The 20,209-nt window shown below is 39.0% G+C and overlaps 1 protein-coding gene across 7 annotated transcripts in view; it reads left to right on the top strand.

Annotated features, from left to right (window-relative positions):
- Positions 1–12,139, top strand: part of TTL (coiled coil protein) — a 33,758-nt gene extending 21,619 nt beyond the window's left edge. For 2 of the 7 annotated variants that reach the window (XM_088979838.1, XM_088979831.1), the window contains exons 5-8: positions 8,760–8,796; positions 9,099–9,490; positions 10,911–11,105; positions 11,216–12,139. In XM_088979838.1, the coding sequence (XP_088835964.1) occupies positions 8,760–8,796; positions 9,099–9,490; positions 10,911–11,096 (615 nt within the window). In that variant the 3' untranslated portion in view covers positions 11,097–11,105; positions 11,216–12,139. Of the gene's footprint in view, positions 1–8,759; positions 8,797–9,098; positions 10,289–10,910; positions 11,106–11,215 lie in introns of those variants that run through there. The other 5 variants (XM_088979835.1, XM_088979833.1, XM_088979834.1 and 2 more) reach the window with 5 other exon arrangements.
- The last annotated feature ends 8,070 nt before the right edge of the window (positions 12,140–20,209 follow it).

The following is a 20,209-nucleotide window of genomic DNA, read 5'->3' as shown; positions in this document are numbered from 1 at the left end:
CGAATCCATTCGCAAGTGGCCAGCTCAAAAGGAGAATCATCTGTTTCAAGAAAACCACCACATGCATCCCCGATTGCTCTGATGACGCTCGGACACCAAAGAAGAAGAGGCAGGCCGAACACCTTAATCCAGATATCCTCCGACCGGTCAAAGTCCTTTTTCGACTCCGGATAAAAACAACCCGCGCTAGCTCCCCACCAATCAAGAAGGAGGGTTCCTCCCCATTGACCATGGACCTTTTTCAAGGATCCATCGCGCCCCTGCTCTGGAAGGCAAGATGAACAAGAAGAACTCATCTGCCAACTTCTTCACCTTCACTCCCCCTACCTCCTTCCAGATTTGATTAGCCCAGATCTCCACCTCCTTTAACCCCACCTTCCTCCCAAATCTACCAACTAAACAATCCCTTAAAAACTTCCTTCTTGCTTCCACCCCATTCATCTCCGTAAATATCATAAACTTACCTTCGACAGCTTTCAGATTAGAATGTCCCAAATCCGGCCAGACTCCTGCTTTCACCGCTTTTCTGTAGGAGAAATTTGGTCTTGACCATGCCCCCATGCCTTCTCTCTTGTACCAGTTCTGAGCTTCCCATCTCTTTCCTCTCCTTTGGACACTCCTAGGAAAACTTTTTTAGAACATTTTCATTGACCACCTTCTGCAACTTTTAGCCACGACTCCCAATCCTGGTTTCTATTCTTGCTTCCATTATCTTAGTCTGATTCTCATATGCTACTGTGTATCCTCTAGCCTGGGAATGAAACGGAATAGAAGATTAAGGAGGTGAGCTAGAGGAGCTGAATCAGAATGGGGAGGGATATCTTGATGCTGAAGCTGATTTCGCTCGAACAGGGAGAGAATAGAACCGAAAGCCTGGGAATGAAACGGAATAGAAGATTAAGGAGGTGAGCTAGAGGAGCTGAATCAAAATGGGGAGGGATATCTTGATGCTGCTCGAACAGGGAGAGAATAGAACCGAACAGCTCTGGTTCGCCACTGCTGGTTCCGTTCGAACAGGGAGAGAAGAGAATGAATAGTCTGGGTTCGCCGTGCTGGTTCCGTTTGAACAGGGAGAGAAGAGGAACAGTAGCTTCGCCACCGCTGGTTCCATTCGAATAGGGAGAGAAGAGGAACAGTCTTTGCCGTCGCTGGTTCCGCTCAAACAGGGAGAGAAACTTGAGTTTTTCCTTGGGGAAAGATCCAAAATTCCCAGCAAGTGATGAGATGGATTCCCCATAAGCAAATCCCAACAGTGTATTTAAGGGGTTCTCCTCCCCAGTAGAGTTCAAATATCTGCTTCTTCTCCTTTGTACAACTGTGTACTGGGCTTCTGTGCACTTCCATATGATGGATTTTAAACCCTTCCAACATTGTCCCTCCCTAGACCCCACCTTGGTAGGAGACTTGTGTACTGGGCTTTGTGTGCTTTCTTTTATGATTTCATTGTTTTTCTTCTTTCCTGGTGTTGTTTTACTGGTTTTGATGGTGGAAAAATTCACGTGAAGCAAAGTGCAATAGGTTTTGGAGGATAAATCACTAGCAGTACTTATTAATGAATTAAGATGGCTTCAGTAAGGACTAAGAAGAGAATAGTGGGATTGTAATGAAGAAGCACAGAGTGCTGCGGTGATGATACAACACTATAAATAAGATAGTATGAGGGATTATGGTAGATAAAATTCTATGTTAATAGAATAATAGAATAACAGAAACGAGTATTCACAAAGATAGCCTAGTTAACAAAATTAAATAAATTTCATTGGATTCATCATTCACAGTAATTCTATCAAAATTGTGGGATCTAAATGTTGATTAGCAAAAGGGAGTAACCCATATTCAGAAAAACTCTTATGTTGATTTAATAAATTTAACAATAAATAAAGACATAACTCATGGATTGATTAAACAATTCTGAGTAGACGATCAAGACTACAATCAGCCTTGAACCCTAACAGATTTCAAATTAGGAAAAGTAGAAGAAAAGAAAGAGAAAAGAAGAAAAGAGAGGAGAAGAACTGGAGAAACAAAGGTTGAAAGAAGGGTCAGATTTAGAATGATCTGTTGCCGCCACTCTCTTAGTATTTATAGGTTATGTTCAGTACATAGGGAAAAGGATAGATCTGCCCTTAGTACTTACATGACAAATAAAGCAAATAAAAAACTGAAATAACAAACTGACCGCCAACTGACACTATCGTGACTGAAACAAATAATTATACTTATTGTCCTACGAACACAGTGGGGACCACAGCTGTGGGGCCCAAATCGGTGTTCTCTACACTCCCCCTCAAGTTGGGAATAAATATTTATCTATTCCCAACTTGGATAGGTCTGCCTCTAACTTCTTCCTTGGTACTGCATTGGTGAGGATATCTACGAGCTGCATGTTGGATGTGATATACGGGAGACACACTTCCTGTGATGAGACCCTCTCTCGCACAAAATGTTGATCAACTTCAATGTGTTTAGTTCTGTCATGCTGCACCGGATTGTGGGCTATATTAACAGCCGCCTAATTATCACAATACAACATCAAGGGCTTCTCATAATCAATACCCAACTCTTCAAGTAGTGATCTCAATCATAGGATTTCAGCCACTTCGTTAGCCATTGACCTGTACTCAGCTTCAGCACTAGAGCGGGAAACAACACTCTGCCTCTTACTCCTCCAAGAGACAATGTTACCTCCCACAAGGGCACAATATCTAGAGGTAGACCTCCTGTCATCAGCACTCCCAGCCCAATCGGCATTTGTATAGACCTCCACCTTCATGTGATTATTGTTCTTGAACAGTATACCTCTATCCAGGCATCTCTTCAAGTATGTTAATATTCTTTCTGCCGCAAGAAGATGAGTAGTTCTAGGGGAATGCATGTACTGGCTGACAACACTAACTGCATAACTGATATCTGGCCGAGTGAGGCAGAGATATAGGAGCTTTCCAACCAACCGTTGGAACATAACTTTGCCTTCAAGAGGCTCCCCGCCCTCTGCACTAATCTTGTGATTCTGTTCAATGGGTGTATCAGCAGGCTTAACACCTAACTTTCCAGTTTCCGCCAATAGATCTAGAACATATTTTCTCTGAGAGATAAAGATCCCTTGTTTAGATCTAGCAACCTCAATACCCAAAAAGTACTGTAGTGCACCAAGATCTTTCACCTCAAACTCTTGATGGAGTTGTTTGAGGGACTCAATCTCACTACTATTATTTCCTGTCACTACAATATCATCCACATACACAGCAAGCAGGGTTAGAGAGGAGTCCACCCTCTTAATGAACAGTGTATGATCTGACTGGGCTTGTACATAACCGAATTTTCCTAGGGCTAGTCTGAATCTATCAAACCAAGCTCTAAGTGACTGCTTCAAACCATACAATGCCTTGTTTAGTCGGCAAACCTTCTTACCTGTCTCTGTATCATAGAATCCAGGAGGCAACTGCATGTAGACCTCTTCCTGTAAGTCTCCATTCAGAAAAGCATTTTTAACATCCATCTGGAACAGGGGCCAAGAATGACTTGCTGCAAGGGATAACAGAACTCAGATGGTGGTCATCTTGGCTACTGGGGCAAAGGTCTCCAAGTAGTCTATACCATAAGTCTGGGTGAACCCCTTTGCAACCAGCCGGGTTTTGTACCTTTCAATGGAGCCATTAGCATTATGCTTCACAATAAATACCCATCTACATCCATCCAACCGGTTTCTTTCCTCTGAGTAGGTCAACTAGCGCCCAAGTATTATTTTTCAACAGGGCATCCATTTCAACTTGCATTGCATCTTTCCACTTTGGAATTGATAAGGCTTCTTGCACTGTTCTTGGAATAGGGACATTGGCAATGGAAGTGAGATAGGACCGTTAAGAGGGAGATAGGCGATCATAGGATAAAAACCAGGAAATGCAGTGAGCTGTAGATGTGGTGCAATGCCGTTTCCCTTTGCGGACAGAAATAGGGAGCTCAAGGTCATCCGCAGGAGGTAAAGGAACAGTGGAAGGTGTCTTAGTGGGCTCTGGGACTGTAATACCTGGATCTGGAGCCGCAGAAGGAACTGGAGCTGGCCTGGCTGTCGATGACTAGGATCAACCTGCCTACATCGCCTGTGATAGACTCTCAACTCCTGATCCCTCTGACCACCCTCACCATTACAACCTTCATCACCCAAATCCACACTCTCATTGCTCTCCCCCTGAGGAGAAACCCTAGGATAAAAGGGTGTCTCCTCAAAGAAGGTGACATCCATGGAGACAAACTTCTTCCCCGAAACAGGACCATAGCAGCAATAACCCTTTTGGGTTTGTGCATAGCTGAGGAAAATGCATTTGGAGGCCTTAGGGTCAAACTTGGAATGATGGGGCCCGAGAAGCTGAACGAAACAGGTACAACCAAAGGTTTTAAGGGGATCGGTAAACAACTCCTCGTCTGGGTATAGAAGGGAAAAAGGGGTGATTTTATATCAAGAACCCGGGAAGGAACCCGATTAATGAGATATACTACCGTAACGATGGCATCACCTCAGAAGCGAATAGGTACATTGGAGGTAAACATAATGCTTCTAGCCACCTCCAAGATGTGCCTATTCTTCCTTTCGACAACTCCGTTCTGCTGTGGTGTATAAGGGCAAGTGCTCTGATGAATAATTCTATGATGAAGGAGGTAAGAGGTCAATGGCTTAGCAAATTATTCCTTTGCATTATCAGATCTAAGAACTTTGATCTTGGCCCCAAACTGGGTTAGAATCATTTGGTGGAAGTTTTGGGTCATAGTAGGAACCTCATCTCGGGAACGCATAAGGTAGACCCAAGAAAAACGGGTATGGTCATCAACAAACAATAGAAAATATCTGTACCCACCCATAGAAGGGATGTGATATGGCCCCCAAACATCAATATGCACAATATCAAAAGAGTAATTACTCCTTTTATTACTCAAAGAATAAGATGTTCTACAATGTTTGGCAAGCTCATGACTCTCACATCTCAACTTTGACAACTCAACAGATTCAAATAAAGCAGGAAACATACTCTTCAAGGACTGGAAAGATAAATGACCTAATCGGTTATGCCAAAGCATAACCGGACTCACAAACTGAGAAACAAAGGACTTCTTATCCACTGGTTCTTCCCAACAAGAACTCTCTCCGAACAGATTGATCCCATTCGTCTCACGGCCAGTCCCAATCACCTTCCTCGTCTCCAAGTCCTGAAAAACACATCGGCCAGGGAAAAAGGTTATTGAACAATTCATATGTTTGGTAATACTACTGACTGAAAGCAGGTTAGTATCAAGCTTAGGAACATGCAAGACCGAAGATAAAGAGATAGTATCCGATAACTTGATGTCACCCTTGCCAGAAATGGGAACAAGAGAGCCATCAGCAATGGATACCCTATCTCTACCGGAGGACAAGTGATAAGTAGTGAACAATGATGTCAAGCTAGTCATATGGTCAGATGCACCTGAATCTATTACCCAACAGTGTTTAGTATTACTTGGAGCTAAAGCATGGTAAGTTGAGGCTCGTGTACCTGAATGTGCAAAGGCTGATGTGGCAGGGGCCGTTGGTGACTAAGATGGCTGAGCTAAACTCCCAACTTCCTTTTCCAACTGTATTAGGGCAGCCCGGACTGCAACTAAGGTCTCTAGGGGTGTGCATTTTGTGCCTGACGAGGATGTTGAATCAGTATTCACAGCTACATGAGCATTACCCTTCTTATTTCTCAGTTTTGCTGGGACCAAATGAGGATGTAGCTTCCAACAAGTATCTTTTGTGTGCTTAGGTTTAACAGCTGTCAGGCTGGGGAAAGAGGCTGAGGTTGCATCATGACTTTCCGCCTGGTTTCTTCACTATGCACCAGGGAGTATGCTTGAGAGAGGGTCTCACTATCTCTGGTCAGTATCTGTTGCCGCACAATGTCATATTCTGAATTCAGGCCAGCCAGAAATTCAAACACCCTATTTGTTTCGACTTGCTTTCTGTGAGTCCATGCATCTCTGGGACTCTCCCACTCAAGAGTCTCTAGGTGATCAATCTCACGCCACGGGGATTTCAAGGTAGAGAAGTAGACAGGAAATGGTTTCTCTCATTGTTTAAGACTATTCACTTCACACTTCAGTTCATAGGCTTTGGCAACATTAAGGGGTTGGGAATGGGTTTCTTTCATAACATCCCATATCTCCTTGGCTGTCTTGGCCCACAAGTAATTTCGGCTGCATAGAATTACACAGCCATGCCATAACCAAGTGGTTCTCTTGAACCCCCTTGGTGTACATCGGGTCCTCCTTGGAAGGTTCTTTCACATCTCCCAAGAGGTAGCCCAGTTTTCCCCTTCCCCCAATAGCCATCATGGCTGATTGAGCCCATTCCAAGTAGTTTGACTCGTCAAATCTCACAGTTGTAATCTGAAACCCTGTTTCAGATATACTACCATAACTGTTGTTCCCAAGACTACATTTTCCCTGATTTTTAAACTCCATCTTTGGTCAAGAATCAGTAGGTACGAACTGTTAGGGTCACTACAACAGAAAACAGCACTTGGACAGTCGATCACAATCAGAAATCAGTATGGAATCAATGCAGGTCTGATCTGAAACCAATCTGTAATCACGGTATATGCATGAAACTAGTGCAGGTCTGATCTGAATCGGCAACCACAGTATATGCATGAAACCAGTATAAATCTGATCTGAAACCAATCGGCAATCACAATACCAAGCAGTCCGTACAAGTTTTCATCCCCTAAAAGAGCTCGAAACCAAAAATAGGTCTGAAACCAGCTTAGAGAGCAATCTGAGATGCTGGAACAGAATTAAGGTTTCAATCGTAGGTCTGAAATAAGTGCTCAGCCGCACTTTCCAAGCAGTCCATACAGTTAGGTTTTGTCGTAGGGTCAATGTGAAACCCTAAAACTGATCACCTCTGGGAGAAAACCCTAAAACAATCACTTTCCAAGAGGATAACAAGAGTTCAGCCCAACAGAAAGGTTTGCCGCAAGGTTAATATCAAACCCTAGAATAAAGAGAAAACCCTACAGCAGTTCGGCCACTCCTAGATAGGTCCAACCTATCTTGACTGATAGCAGTCTCTAGAAAATAAATAAGACTTACCCAGAGAATGCTGTTCGCTACCTTCCAAGGTTGCATGAACCCTAGCCTTCTCTGATTCTTCCTGATTACTAACACTTTGCAAGCCGTGGCAAGTCCTCAACAGCTGCGAACCTCTTCTGGTAACCTCCAAGAACCAGCCAACGTATACTTCTTCATAAACTTCCAGCCCTAGATAGTTCTCATGTGGTCAGCTGGACTAGACTAACATGAGAAACCCTAGATAGATAGGCTCTGATACCAAGTAGACGATCAAGACTACAATCAGCCTTGAACCCTAATAGATTTCAGATTAGGAAAAGTAGAAGAAAAGAAAGAGAAAAGAAGAAAAGAGAGGAGAAGAACTGGAGAAACAAAGGTTGAAAGAAGGGTCAGATTCAGAATGATCTGCCGCTGCCACTCTCTTAGTATTTATAGGTTATGTTCAGTACATAGGGAAAAGGACAGATCTGCCCTTAGTACTTACATGACAAATAAAGCAAATAAAAAACTGAAATAACAAACTAACCACCAACTGACACTACCATGATGGAAACAAATAATTACACATACTGTCCTACGAACACAGTGGGGACCACAGGTGTGGGGCCCACATCAGTGTTCTCTACATTCTGCAAGATCAATTGTAAACAAACTTGGACTACTAAAAATTAGGCTGTAAATTCTCTAGTATAGAGCTCTTAACACTTGCAGAATCCTCACACAAATCCAGAAAACTAACAGGATATTGAAGATGAAAAAAAAGGAATCTCACTCAGTTCAAGTCCAAATTGCATAATCCTGATTCTTCGGTTTGTCGCATGGGTAATTGAATAACCTTTCTAACTATACCAATATCAAGCTAAATGGATGCATTTCAACATCTCAGTTCTCAAATTTGGTTCACGAGTAGAGTATAATCTACTAGATACAGTTCTCTCTTTTGCTTCAGGTTGAGGCCCAAGTAATTGGCCTATATCTTTGAATATTTAACTCCTATTGCATTATTGCAAGTTGTTAAGTTACCTTTTGACTTTAATATTCGTAATTGGAACCTGAGAAATGATTCCTGAAGAAACTTAAGTTTTAAATCTTATCAAACAGTTCATTACAAGCTTGTGGCTAATGACCCTTCAGTCCTTGACATTCTGTTATGTTTCTCTTCCCACAATATAATACTTTAATTCCTTTCTGTACTTTTCTTTCTACTCCTATTGTTCATTGGTCAATTACACTAACAAGCAGAAAATTATTTTGTTAATCTATTCTTCCAAAAATTGAAATAAAAACATTGTAGTGTTGGTGGAACTCATGCTACCATTTAGGTGGATGTTTTGTCTTGCTCAGTGCTTGTGAACTGTTTAGTACTATACCTAAACTTATGCCTGCATAAATCAAGAGTTTATATTTGTGCTGTTGCCTGTAATAATACTTGATTCCATTATCTCTTGTTAACTTTATTGATAATACTCCATGCAACATGACAAAGGCAAGGTTTCAGTGTTTTATGTGGATTGACATATTAAAGCAGTCCAAAAATATCATTTTTCTTCTGTACATTTCTGTTCTTATCAATGGCTATTATGTCTTTATGTTCGTTCTCATGCTTATTCTTATTTAGCATTTCTTTTTCTTTGTATTACCATGTTTTTAACAGTTTGGGCTGTTTGTATCAGGTTGATAGAATGGGCAATGGAGAGAGCAGTAACCATGGTATTTACCCAGTTTGTTTGGTTTATGTTATTTGCTCTTCTGGTTCAAAGCTATTTTTTTCATATATGATGGCAATGCATCATGAGTCTGGTATTTGATTTGGAATGCTATGTTGAATAATAATACACCACAAACCCAAGCTTTTTTGGTGGCATGGTTTAAAGATGCTCCACAAAAGTTTTTCTTTTGATGTGGATTGATATCACATAGTGTTTTTTGGATGGGTATCACATTGTAGTTCACTTCAAGTCTCTTTTCAGTGTTGCAAAATCTCACTCAAGTTTTTCCTCTGCTTCTTGAAGAGTCCAAAGGAAATGTGCATACAGGAGCTCCTCCACCTTGGTTTGAAAAGAATGAAGAAAATGATCTAAATTTTCAAGTAGACATAGGATCTAACACCAATTCTCTTGCTTCTTCCTCAAGCAAGTCAAGAAAGAGTGGAAAGTTGAATCCAAAACGGGTGGGAGCTGCTTGGGCAGAAAAGCGGAAGATTGAAATTGAGATGGAGAAGAGAGGAGAGATTGTCTCAAGTAGCTGTGATACTGATTGGCTTCCTAATTTCGGTAGAGTTTGGCAATCAGGTACTCGAAAGGAATCCAGAAAAGAGTTTGAAATGGAGAAACACAAATTGCTGAAGGTTGAGTGTCTATCTGAGGGAACAATAAAGTTACAACCTTACATTAGCAAACGAATGGTTAGTTCTCTTTCTCCTATACCTTGTTACATTGGTTTCAAACTTCAATGCCTGCTTGAAAATATTTGATGTTTTGCTGGCAGCGGATCTATGAATATGCTTTTAGTGTGAATACTGATAAAAAAAGTCAACTTTAATTTTTCCTAGATAACCTCTTGGTAACATCGTCAAGTCTAACTGAAATTTGATCCTCTCTCATGTGCAGACATATGGAATGCAACATTTGACTAAGTTCTCATGTTAGGTTGTGTATCTGTAATATATAATCTGTCAATGCTGGCATTGGTCAAGAAATTATTGTGTATTTGATATTCACGCTATTTAGCTCTAAGGCCCTGTTCACTTTTCCGTAAGTTACTTACCCAGGTAAGTGCAATTACTTGGATAAGTTTTTCTTGGGAAACACTTACTGGGTAAGTGCATTTACCCATGTTCTTTTATTTCCCAGGTAAATAAGCCAATGACCATTTTATCCATAGAGATTCATTATTAAAAGGGGAATTTTTGTCCCATTCAAGTGTTGGCAACTTTCCCCCTTATGTGGGAAAGTTATTTATCCATCTTGGAGATGGGTATCACTTTCCTGGGTAAGTGGTACCTTGGAAAATAAACTTTCCCTGATCCCCACATAAAGCTGAAAAAAGAACATGGGATTCTTGGAACGCCCCCTAAGCATTAAATATGTTTCTTTCTCTGTGCAGCGAAAAGATACAGGTCAATTTGAAGGTCCTGCTGATTGTTCTTGAAGGATGTTCTAATTTTCCTTAAAATATCTGGTTTCAAATTCCTTCTTTTGGGGTATGTATTTATCTCATCATTTATTTGTTTTTCATGAGGACATATTAGTCAATATTTGTTACTATACAAAAAAGTCGGTTGGAAGATGACTTGTTAGGACACATCACGAATATGTGATCATCTAAGAGATGTCCACTGGTTTAGAAGAGTGGGACTTAAGGATCTGAGAGGAATGGGACCTACTTCAAATGTACTGATTTGAACCAATGTTCTGCCTCTACTGGAAAAGCAAAACCAATGTTCTTAGTGTTAGCTGTCTCAAGCAACGCATGTGATTGTCTTTCTAGATTAAACTTGGGGGCATATCATTCAAGTAATCAGTGTTTATTTTAATGCTTGAGGTCTGAAATGCAGACAAGACGTAAATCTCTCTTTCTAGAACTACATCGACTTGTAATCTGGTCATTCCATAGTGATTTCTGTAACATGATTGTCTAGGTCAACTTTTTCTTGATCATGCATTTAACTTCCTATATCTATTTTCTATATCAAGGTTGCAAGGATTGAAACTACTAAAAACACATTTTTCATCCGTACTATTCCCAAGTAAGCTGCTACATATTTGTTGTGGCAATTGTTTCATTGAAACTGCTAACCATGTCATATAATCACAAATATGCAGCATGGACAATGTGTTGGACATAAAACTGTCATGGACTATGACATCTGTCATATTTCCAGCCCTTGCTACCATGCTAGTGATGTAGACAGTTTCTGCTTAGTCCATCGACCCCAACACGAGCTGATATATCTCTTGGAGGCTGTGTCAATGCCAATTGGCAACTTGAGGTTGAGTGGCCCCATTTGAGGAATGAAAGTAGGGTCTGCTTTTGCTTGTTTATTTATATGCTTCTCTTGCATATTATGCTCCATCTTGTAGATGTGACTGACTTTGGAATTTGCTGTGAATGCTTTTATTTTTTTCAGGGTCATCTCATCTTCAAGAAAGATGGTGGTGCTGCCGGCATTAAGTGAAGATAGAAGGAACTGCAGTCTTAAACTGAAGGCTAGGAAGTTGAAGGAAGCTCTAAGGGAGATAAGGTTTGACATAAGGTGGAATAGCTTCTATGTGATGGTGGTAATGGCAGAGTTAGCAAAGTGTCTGAGTGTGTAAAGCATGCTTAAGGAAAACTATGTAGTGCTAAAAAATGCTAGGAACTAGTGCCAGCTGCCCTAGCATGTCTGGATGGAGAAGAGTGTGTCCGGTGAGAATTTGAGGTTGGGTAGGGGTTGAGTGAGAGGAAGATGCGAACTGGGGGTTGATTCTTGAGTTCTACACTATCTTCTTTTCTTCTTTCTTCTCTCATATGGCGAATCAAATCGAATGCAGTTCAGTTGAAGACGCCGGTGGTTTCTTACCTGCTATATGGTCTACCGTCTACCGTCCAACTTAGAACATGCCAACCCGCCCTTCTAGTGAAGCATTCACGTGGAAGTGGAAACAACCATATTCGCAAGATTGATTATCCAATCAAACCATCTTTGCAAGGTTTGCTGGCTTTGCTTTAAAACTCAGGGCTCAGGGGCAAGGTTCAGAGTATCAGCACGTGACATGCAAAAATTGCATATCGTGTTTTCGGAGGAGCGATACACCCGTTAAGAATGGTTCTAGGTGTAAAGTTTTGAAACCATGGCGAGCACAAGGGGGCTAATTTGTGGGTGAAGACCATTGCACTTTACCCGTTTACCGGCCTGATTTTATCCTTTGATAAAGCACATACCCATCCTTGCACTTAGTAAGGAGAACATCCTTTGATGCAACAACATCGTTGTTTCATTCAGATTCATGAATAATGTTGAAATGAATTGATTTTTCCCCATTTATTTAATTCCTCGTTTCATTTCGTCTTTTACCTTTTGGAGGGGTTAAGCTAGCAAACCCACTATGATACCGGAAAGTCAAACAACTGATATCATAAAAATGGTCATCAATCAATCAGGACTATGGGGGGTTAGATAGAAATTTGTTTATGTTTGGGGCTTTGGGCTAGAAAAAATTGGGTCATGACATCGGTTTTGGTCTAGGCCAAGGTCAATGTCTATGGTTAGTCTTGCGCTAGTCTTTAATCCAATCCAATTCATCTAATTTATAACCCTGTTTTGTTTATTTATTTATTGAGAAAACTTTTAACGTTAGAAATATGAAATACGGAAAAGGCTTACCAATCACAAACCTTTTGAATTATTCTGAAAATCCACCTCATTGGTTCCTACTTTTATAATGCCAGTTGATTGGTTGTAAGTTTTTTTGGGTGTCATAGGAAATTAAGGTGGTGTTCGATAAATCTAAAATTTGGAAAGTGAAAAATAAATATTAAAAGTGTTTGAAATCTGAAAAGAGAAATGTTTTTCTACATTTTAGAGGTTCTAAATAGAGAATGTTATTTGTGGTGGATGAAATTCCTTAATTTTACTATTTTACCCCTAAAATAGATTATTTGGTACTTTTGAGTTCAATTTTATTATTTCATAAAAAATAATTTATTAAATTCAAAAAATATTAAAAATATGAATATATTATAAAAATAAAAATAATAATAATAATTTATTAAAATAAGAACAAAATTGAAAATACATATAAATTTATAAATTAAAAATAATTAAAATTTAAAATAATAATAATAATAGTAATAAAGTCCATGAAACAATAAAAGTATTTAATAATTAGCAAATTAATATCTTAAAACTATTAAAATATTTAATAATTAATAAAAATTAAAATAATTCATACAAATAAAAGTTATAAAAAATAATTTATTAAAATAAGAATAAATTTTGAAAGTATGTATAATGTATAGGAAGACAAGGGAGAGGGTGTTAACTGTCACCGTAGAAAGTTGCAGGGCGGTAGTGGGGAGACGGGAGAGAGGCTACAAGCTGCTCAACACAGAATAAGTGTGAATCGATTTCCCTCTTTCCTTTGCGTAAGATATGAACTCGACTGCAAAGGTCTTCCTCGATAAACAAGGTGGTGCCGGTTGGGTTGAAGGTGGCCCACATGATGGAATCGTAGCCGAAGACAAGGAATTTACAAGGAGATAGGGATTTGAGTACGTCCAAGGAGACGCTGATCTCCACGAGTGATTGTTGCGGGACAACAGGCGATGTGGTGTAGTGGAGGATTGCAAGTAGCTGAATGGGCGTAGTCCGATATTCGGCGGCAGCTTCTCCACTACGGTATGACCCGGCGAGGGAATAGTATAGAGAGGTTTGAGCACTTTGACTGAAGCTGGAAATGAGTGTCACGACGGCTAAAAGAGCGGCCAAAGCGACGAAAGCCAGGATCCATGGCTTGTTGAGCTTGGATTTGGATAGAAGATGCCAACGCTTCATCATCACTACTTAGAAATCTTAATTTTTTTTTTTATCGTACTGTACGTCTGTACTCTTGTTGATTTTCAGTGATGAAAAGAGAATAAGAAAGAAATACACAAGGGTCTTTATTGTACTCTTCGTTTGTTCCGGATTAAGCTAGGCTAGTACAGTGACTCTCTGGCCTATAAGATGTCCAAAGTTCAACTATTTAAATTATCCCAGTCCAGCCCAATAATCTCAAAATAACAGTGGGTACATTGACCGGTAATCCTCCGATAGTAATTTCAAAAGCCAAGTTGAAGAAGTTGGAGTCCCGGGGCGATCTTGACCGGAGACAGGCTGTAGCTATACTGTAAACTTAGCTTTTGCAGAGTGAACATAAGGAAGTTTCTGATGCAGTAGCTATACTGCAAACTTAGCTTTTTAATAAACAGCAGATACGTTGTTTCAGCGAACATGCTGAGGCAGTAATTATACTGCGAAATAGGATTAAAAAAGAACAATGGATATGCTGTTTCAGCAGACATGCTGATGCAGTAATTGTACTGCGAAATTGGATTAAAAAAAAAACAACAGATACGCTGTTTCAGCAGACATGCTGATGCAGTGATTATACTGCAATAATCCATTGAGGAAACAAGTCAAGCTCTCTTGATAGCAATAAAAAAAATAATATATATATATATATATATATATATATATATTCAAACAAGAGAAAAAATCTCTCTTTGTTTGTCCACCACTTCAGAAAACAAAAAACACTTTCTTTGTTTAATCACAAATTGTAAAGAGAAGACAAAAAGTCTCTCTTGTTGAAATATTTTAGCGGCTCCTTGACTAGGTTTCCCTTTCTCTCATGAACCATAGAGAGCTTGTGAGAAGCCTGTGAAACAAAAAAAAAAAAAATAGAGGCTGGAATGCTAGCCCATGTCTTTTATAGCCAAAAACAGACTCACAACCCTAATGTGATTAGGATTGTTCATTAGGGTTAATAACAAAGGCCGAGGCATGCAGCCCACTTAACAGTTTTATAAGAACTCATTTGTGGGCCTATTTTAAGTTTAAATAAGAATTTTTAAAAAAGCCCACTTATAGTTTTTAGTTGGGTCCAATTGCACAACCTTATTTAGCTCATTTAATGGATTCACAGCAAGCCATACGTGGGCCTCATAACAACTCATGATGCAGTAGTCCATTGAGGCCCATTAAGTTTAAGCCCAAGCCTCCTTAAATAAATTAAGAGGTTAGGACCATTTCTAAAAAGGGGTTAAATGCAAAGAAAGCCCAAGCCCTCTTAAACACATTAAGAGGTTGGGACTACTTCTAAAAGGGGATTAAATGCAAAGAAGGTTAAGCTCAAGCCTCCTTAAATAAATTAAGAGGCTGGGACCACTTCTAAAAGGGAGTTAGATAAAAAGAAAATATAAGTCCAAAGCCTTAATAATCTTTCAAATTTTGCCCCTTACAATATTTCCAATTCAAAAGGATTCAAATTGACCATTAATACCCTTAAGGGCGCACTTGATGTTTAATTAAAATTACTTACCAAATAAAACAACATAAAATAATAATAATAATAATAATAATAATAATAATAATAATAATAATAATAATAATAATAATAATAATAAAAGGGAGTAAATCACATCGATCTTTGGATGCTATAAAAAAAGAGACCTTTTTAGAATCCTATTCAGGTTATGACTCTTCTGTTCCAAAAAAAAACTAATTACATGATTGTTTCCAAAAAAAATCCTACTAAAGCCAGGATTCCTCCACGAATCCTACTTAAATTAGGACTCTTAGTTTATGAGCCTACAAAATAAATATCTTGCTCAAAAACAACTCGGGATTAAGATTTAAGGGTGGATCAAAGGTAATTTGATAAAATCAAAGAGTTCTACTTCAACTAGGACTCTTCCAACTATGAAAATCTGTGATTAATCCTTAAATACACAAATCAAATTACACAATTAATAACATCAAGCATAACAAAATCGAGAGTCCTAGTTGAAGTAGGACTTCTCAATTTAACAAGATGAGTAACTATAAAGCCTTATCAAATCAATCAAATAGTTAGATTATATCAGATTTTGTTTAATGAAAGATATTGCAAGAGTCCTGATCATATTAGGACCCTTCCAATTTTGGCTCAATTCTTTTTTAACGATAGAACTTCAAAAATTTTTAACTTTAATTGCTTATTTGAGCCCTGTATGCCCATATTCTAGGATTTTGGGCCCACAGTGCTCAAGGGAGCACTGTTGAAGGCATTTTTTAATCCAAATAATATTTAAATAAATTAGAACTTAAATAAGTGGGTTGGCTAGTCTACTAGCCAAATCATTGAAACTTTGAAAAAAGGTATCTTGTATGGGAGTTGCCTTTCTTTAAGTGGGGAGTTCCCTCTTTAAGTGTGTGTGTGGGGGTGGGGTGGGGTGGGGTGGGGTGGGGGGGGGGGGGGGGGGGGGACAGGTGTCCTTCACCTAAGAGGAGGAGGCACTCCCTATTTAAGCTCCTTAAGGGAAAGTTAGAAAGATAGACAAAGAGACTCTTCAAAGAAAATTTTCACAAGAGATTCTTAAGAAAAACAAAGATAAGGAAAGAAGAAAAGAGAATTGTGCAAAGGAAGGCAAGGAAGGAAAAGTCTCACCAATACAGGTAGAAAAAAGGAAAGTCCTTTGAATACTTCCTTTTTATGTCTTCTGCTATGCATCATTCTCTCTCTCTTTTGTTTTTACTTTTGAGAAAGAAAATAGAGGGAAATAAACCATCTACAACCGGGTGCCTTTACTTGGTTGATTATGGTTCATCTTTCAAGACAAAGTTAGGGATTAAACCATCTACAGTCTAATTCTTGATGACTGATTATGGTTACCTTCAAAGGAAAAATGAAGAGTAGAGGGGAATAAATCATCTACAATCAGTTGCCTCTACTTGGTTGGTTATGGTCCCTTCAAATGAAAATGAAGAGAAAAGGGATAAAAATTGTCTACAATCAAATATTCGGTTTTATTGACTACGGTTCTCTTTTTGTATGCAAAATTTCAAGGATTAAGGTTGTTTACAATCAGAATTTCATATGGTTGGCTACAACTTATTGTGAAGAAAGGGGTGAGATGGAAGTGGGGAGTTCCACAACCGGGTGCCTTTACTTGGTTGACTATGGTTCATCTTTCAAGACAAAGTTAGGGATTAAACCATCTATAGTCTAATTCTTGACAACTGATTATGGTTCCCTTCAAAGGAAAAATGAAGCGTAGAGGGGAATAAACCATCTACAATCAGCTGCCTCTACTTGATTGGTTATGGTCCCTTCAAATGAAAATGAAGAGCAAAGGAATAAAAATTGTCTACAATCAAATATTCGGTTTGATTGATTATGGTTCTCTTTTTGTATGCAAAATTTCAAGGATTAAGGCTGTCTACAATCAGAATTTCATATGATTGGCTACAACTTATTGTGAAGAAAGGGGTAAGATGGAAGTTTCTTTGTATCAAAAAGAAAAGAGAGTTGTATTGTTGTATAGTTCTTAATTGTATTTTCTTTTTCTTTCTTCTCATTCTAGTACACTTGATGTAAAAGAAAAGCAAACAAAAAGTTCTTTTTAAGTACCCTATTGTTCTTTTCTTTTGTTCTATGTGTTCATTTCTCCAAGGTGTTCTCTACTTTCTTGTGGAGATATAATTAAGGGGAACAATCCGTATGATTCCTTGAATGGGCCTTACCCAAAATAATAAAATCTTAATCACTTGATTAAGTGAATTATGTTGCATGAGAATTTATTAAAATTTTCACACCAATAGAGGACATTAATCTCCTCTTTCATAGCATCTGTTTATTTAGGTATTTTAAAGCCTCTACAACATTTCTGGGTATAAGTATGTTATCAACTGTAGATATGAAAGCACAATAAGAGGGGGAAATGTGGTCATAGGAGACATACTGGTAATGGGGTGTTTAGTAGTGCATGAACTGACTCCCTTTCTTTGAGCAATATGAATGTCAAGGTCATCCACAATTGAAGAGGGAGCTGGGGTATCAATAGGTGGAATAGTACCTAGTCCATTAGGACTTACCTCTTGGGAGTCTTAAGGTGTCGGTTGCTCAGTGTTTGGTGGTTGCACATCTTTGTCACATTGTTGATCTCTACGGCATGTACATTGGAAGACACGAAAAGGAGTAGGACCCGGAATAGAAGGAAGAGAGACTTGATGGACCTGGACTTGGACTACTTCTCCTCTTACATGCTACTCTCCCCCTGAGGGAAAGCATGGAAGAATGGTTCAAACTAAAAAAATGAGACATCCATAGAGACAAAGAACTTATGATCAATGGGATCAAAGCACTGGAAACTCTTTTGAGTAGAGGGATACCCAGAAAGATACGTAGAATAGACTGGGGATCTAACTTACCATCAGATGGAGATAAATCATGGACAAAATCACGACAACCAAATACTCCCATGGGAACGGAAAACAAAGGAGATTGGGGAACAACTGATGAGGGGCCTTGTAGTTCAACACTCTAGAAGGCATGCGATTGATGACATAAGCAGCAGTCAATACATCATTCATCCAAAAACGTTTTGGTACATTCATGTGTAGCATCATCTCTTATGTAACTTTAAGGAGGTGTTTGTTCTTTCTCTCTGCAAAACCATTTTGTTGTGGTGTTCTTGCACACGAGCTCCTACGAATGGATCTATGGGAAGTAAAGAACTCATTAAGCTTACCATGAAAATACTCATTTGCATTATCTGATTGAAAATTTTGAATTTTAAAATGAAATTGTGTAACACCATCATTTGGAAATCCCGCACAACCTTTGGAACTTCATCTCTACTAGGAAACACCCATGTATAATGGGAGAAATCATCAATAAATGTGATAAAGTAATTATTCCCACCCTCCGAAGTTATAGTAGTAGGCCCCCACACATCAAAATACACAACATGGAAAAGGAAATTTGATCTTTTATTAATTGAATGAAATGTTATTCTCATTGCTTGCTCAACTTATATGTTTGACATTGGAAATCTGATATTGAACATGACTTAAATAAATAAGGAAACAAAGACTTCATTATTTCAAAAGACACATGACATAACTAGTTGTGCCACAAAAAAAAAATTGACTCTTATTTAATTGACTATGCGACTCTGAAGATGACACCGAGAAACCAACCTTGTTGTCGAGGGTGTAGAGACCATTCACTAAACTTCCTCTACCAATCATCCTCCTAAAAGTTAGGTCCTAAAAAACACATGAACCAGGAAAAAAAGGTCACATTGCAGTTTAAAGAGTTTTTGATACTACTAATGAAAAGCAGATTGATGGGAAGTTGAGGAATATACAAAACAATTTTCAAGTTAAGTCCATAAGGAAGGGATATTGATCCTTGGCCTGCAATGGAGGAGAATGATCCATCTACAAATCTCACCTTATCCCTTCCTAACAAAAGGTTATAAGACTAAAAAAGGTTTGGCTTATCGATCATGTGGTTTGAGGCCCCTGAGTCAATGATCTAGGGGGAATTAGAGGCAATGGATACATGGAAGATAAATGCTACATTACCTAATGTAGACGCAAATGAAGAAGGGGTACTGGTGACTAAATTGTCCATTTGGCGTGAGGCCACTCTATATGATTCCAAGTGATTTTGGAAGTAATACATGATATCTTCCTTAGGGTCAGAACCAGTGAAGTACTCTCGAGCAATACCAGTTAACACTCCACCAGACTGAGTATCTTGGGTTGCCACATTTGCCACATTATGTGTTGTATTAGGCTTCTTCTGACCCTGCACCTTACCCTACTCTTGGTTCTTTATAGCCCACTTTGGCCTTACATGGAGCTCTCAACATGTGTCCTGTGTATGTCTTGAACGTCGGCAATGGTTATAGAACAACTTGTCCTTACCATCAACTTTCTTGGAGTCATTTTTCTTTCCCATATTGTTACCACCCATTGCAGATAATGCCACATGTTGCTCACCCTCAGTTGTAACCATCACACTCCTCCTACTTTCCTCAAATTGAAACAGGGCATAAACTTCTTGAACTGAAGGCAACTCTTTACTCCCTAAAATCTGAATTCTAAGAGGTTCATATATGGGGTTTATTCCCAACAAGAAAGCAAAAACTCGCCGTTGAGAAACCAACTTCTTATAAGTTTTAGCATCATCATCATGTTTCCATTTTATAGCTTGACAGTGGTCCAACTCCTTCCATACTGAAGTAAGGGCTGAATAACAGGTTGACAAACTACGGTTCCCCTGTTTACAGGTTGAGGATTCAGCTTGTAACTGGTAAATCTTAGCATAGTGCCTCTGCTCAGAATAGGTGGTTTTGACTTGTTCCCATATTTCACTAGCGGTGTTTGCCCACATAAAGTTCTTCTTCACATTAGGTTTCATGGCTTCCAGAAGCCAGGACATCACCATGCTGTTCTCTTGGTCCCACCTATCATATTCAATTGTCCTATTCTTGGGTTCTTTCACTCTTCCATTTATGTACCCAGCTTTTCCCTTGGCTATTATGTAAAGTTTTACACCTTTAGCCCACTCTAGGTAGTTCAGGCCATTCAAAGGAGTAATTGGCATAG

Source organism: Nelumbo lutea, chromosome 3, assembly GCF_056320005.1.
Source record: "Nelumbo lutea isolate HS-2025 chromosome 3, American lotus-T2T, whole genome shotgun sequence".
Classification (NCBI taxonomy): Eukaryota; Viridiplantae; Streptophyta; class Magnoliopsida; order Proteales; family Nelumbonaceae; genus Nelumbo; species Nelumbo lutea.
Note: the sequence above shows the minus strand (reverse complement) of the source record. Positions and strands in the feature narration are given on the sequence as shown.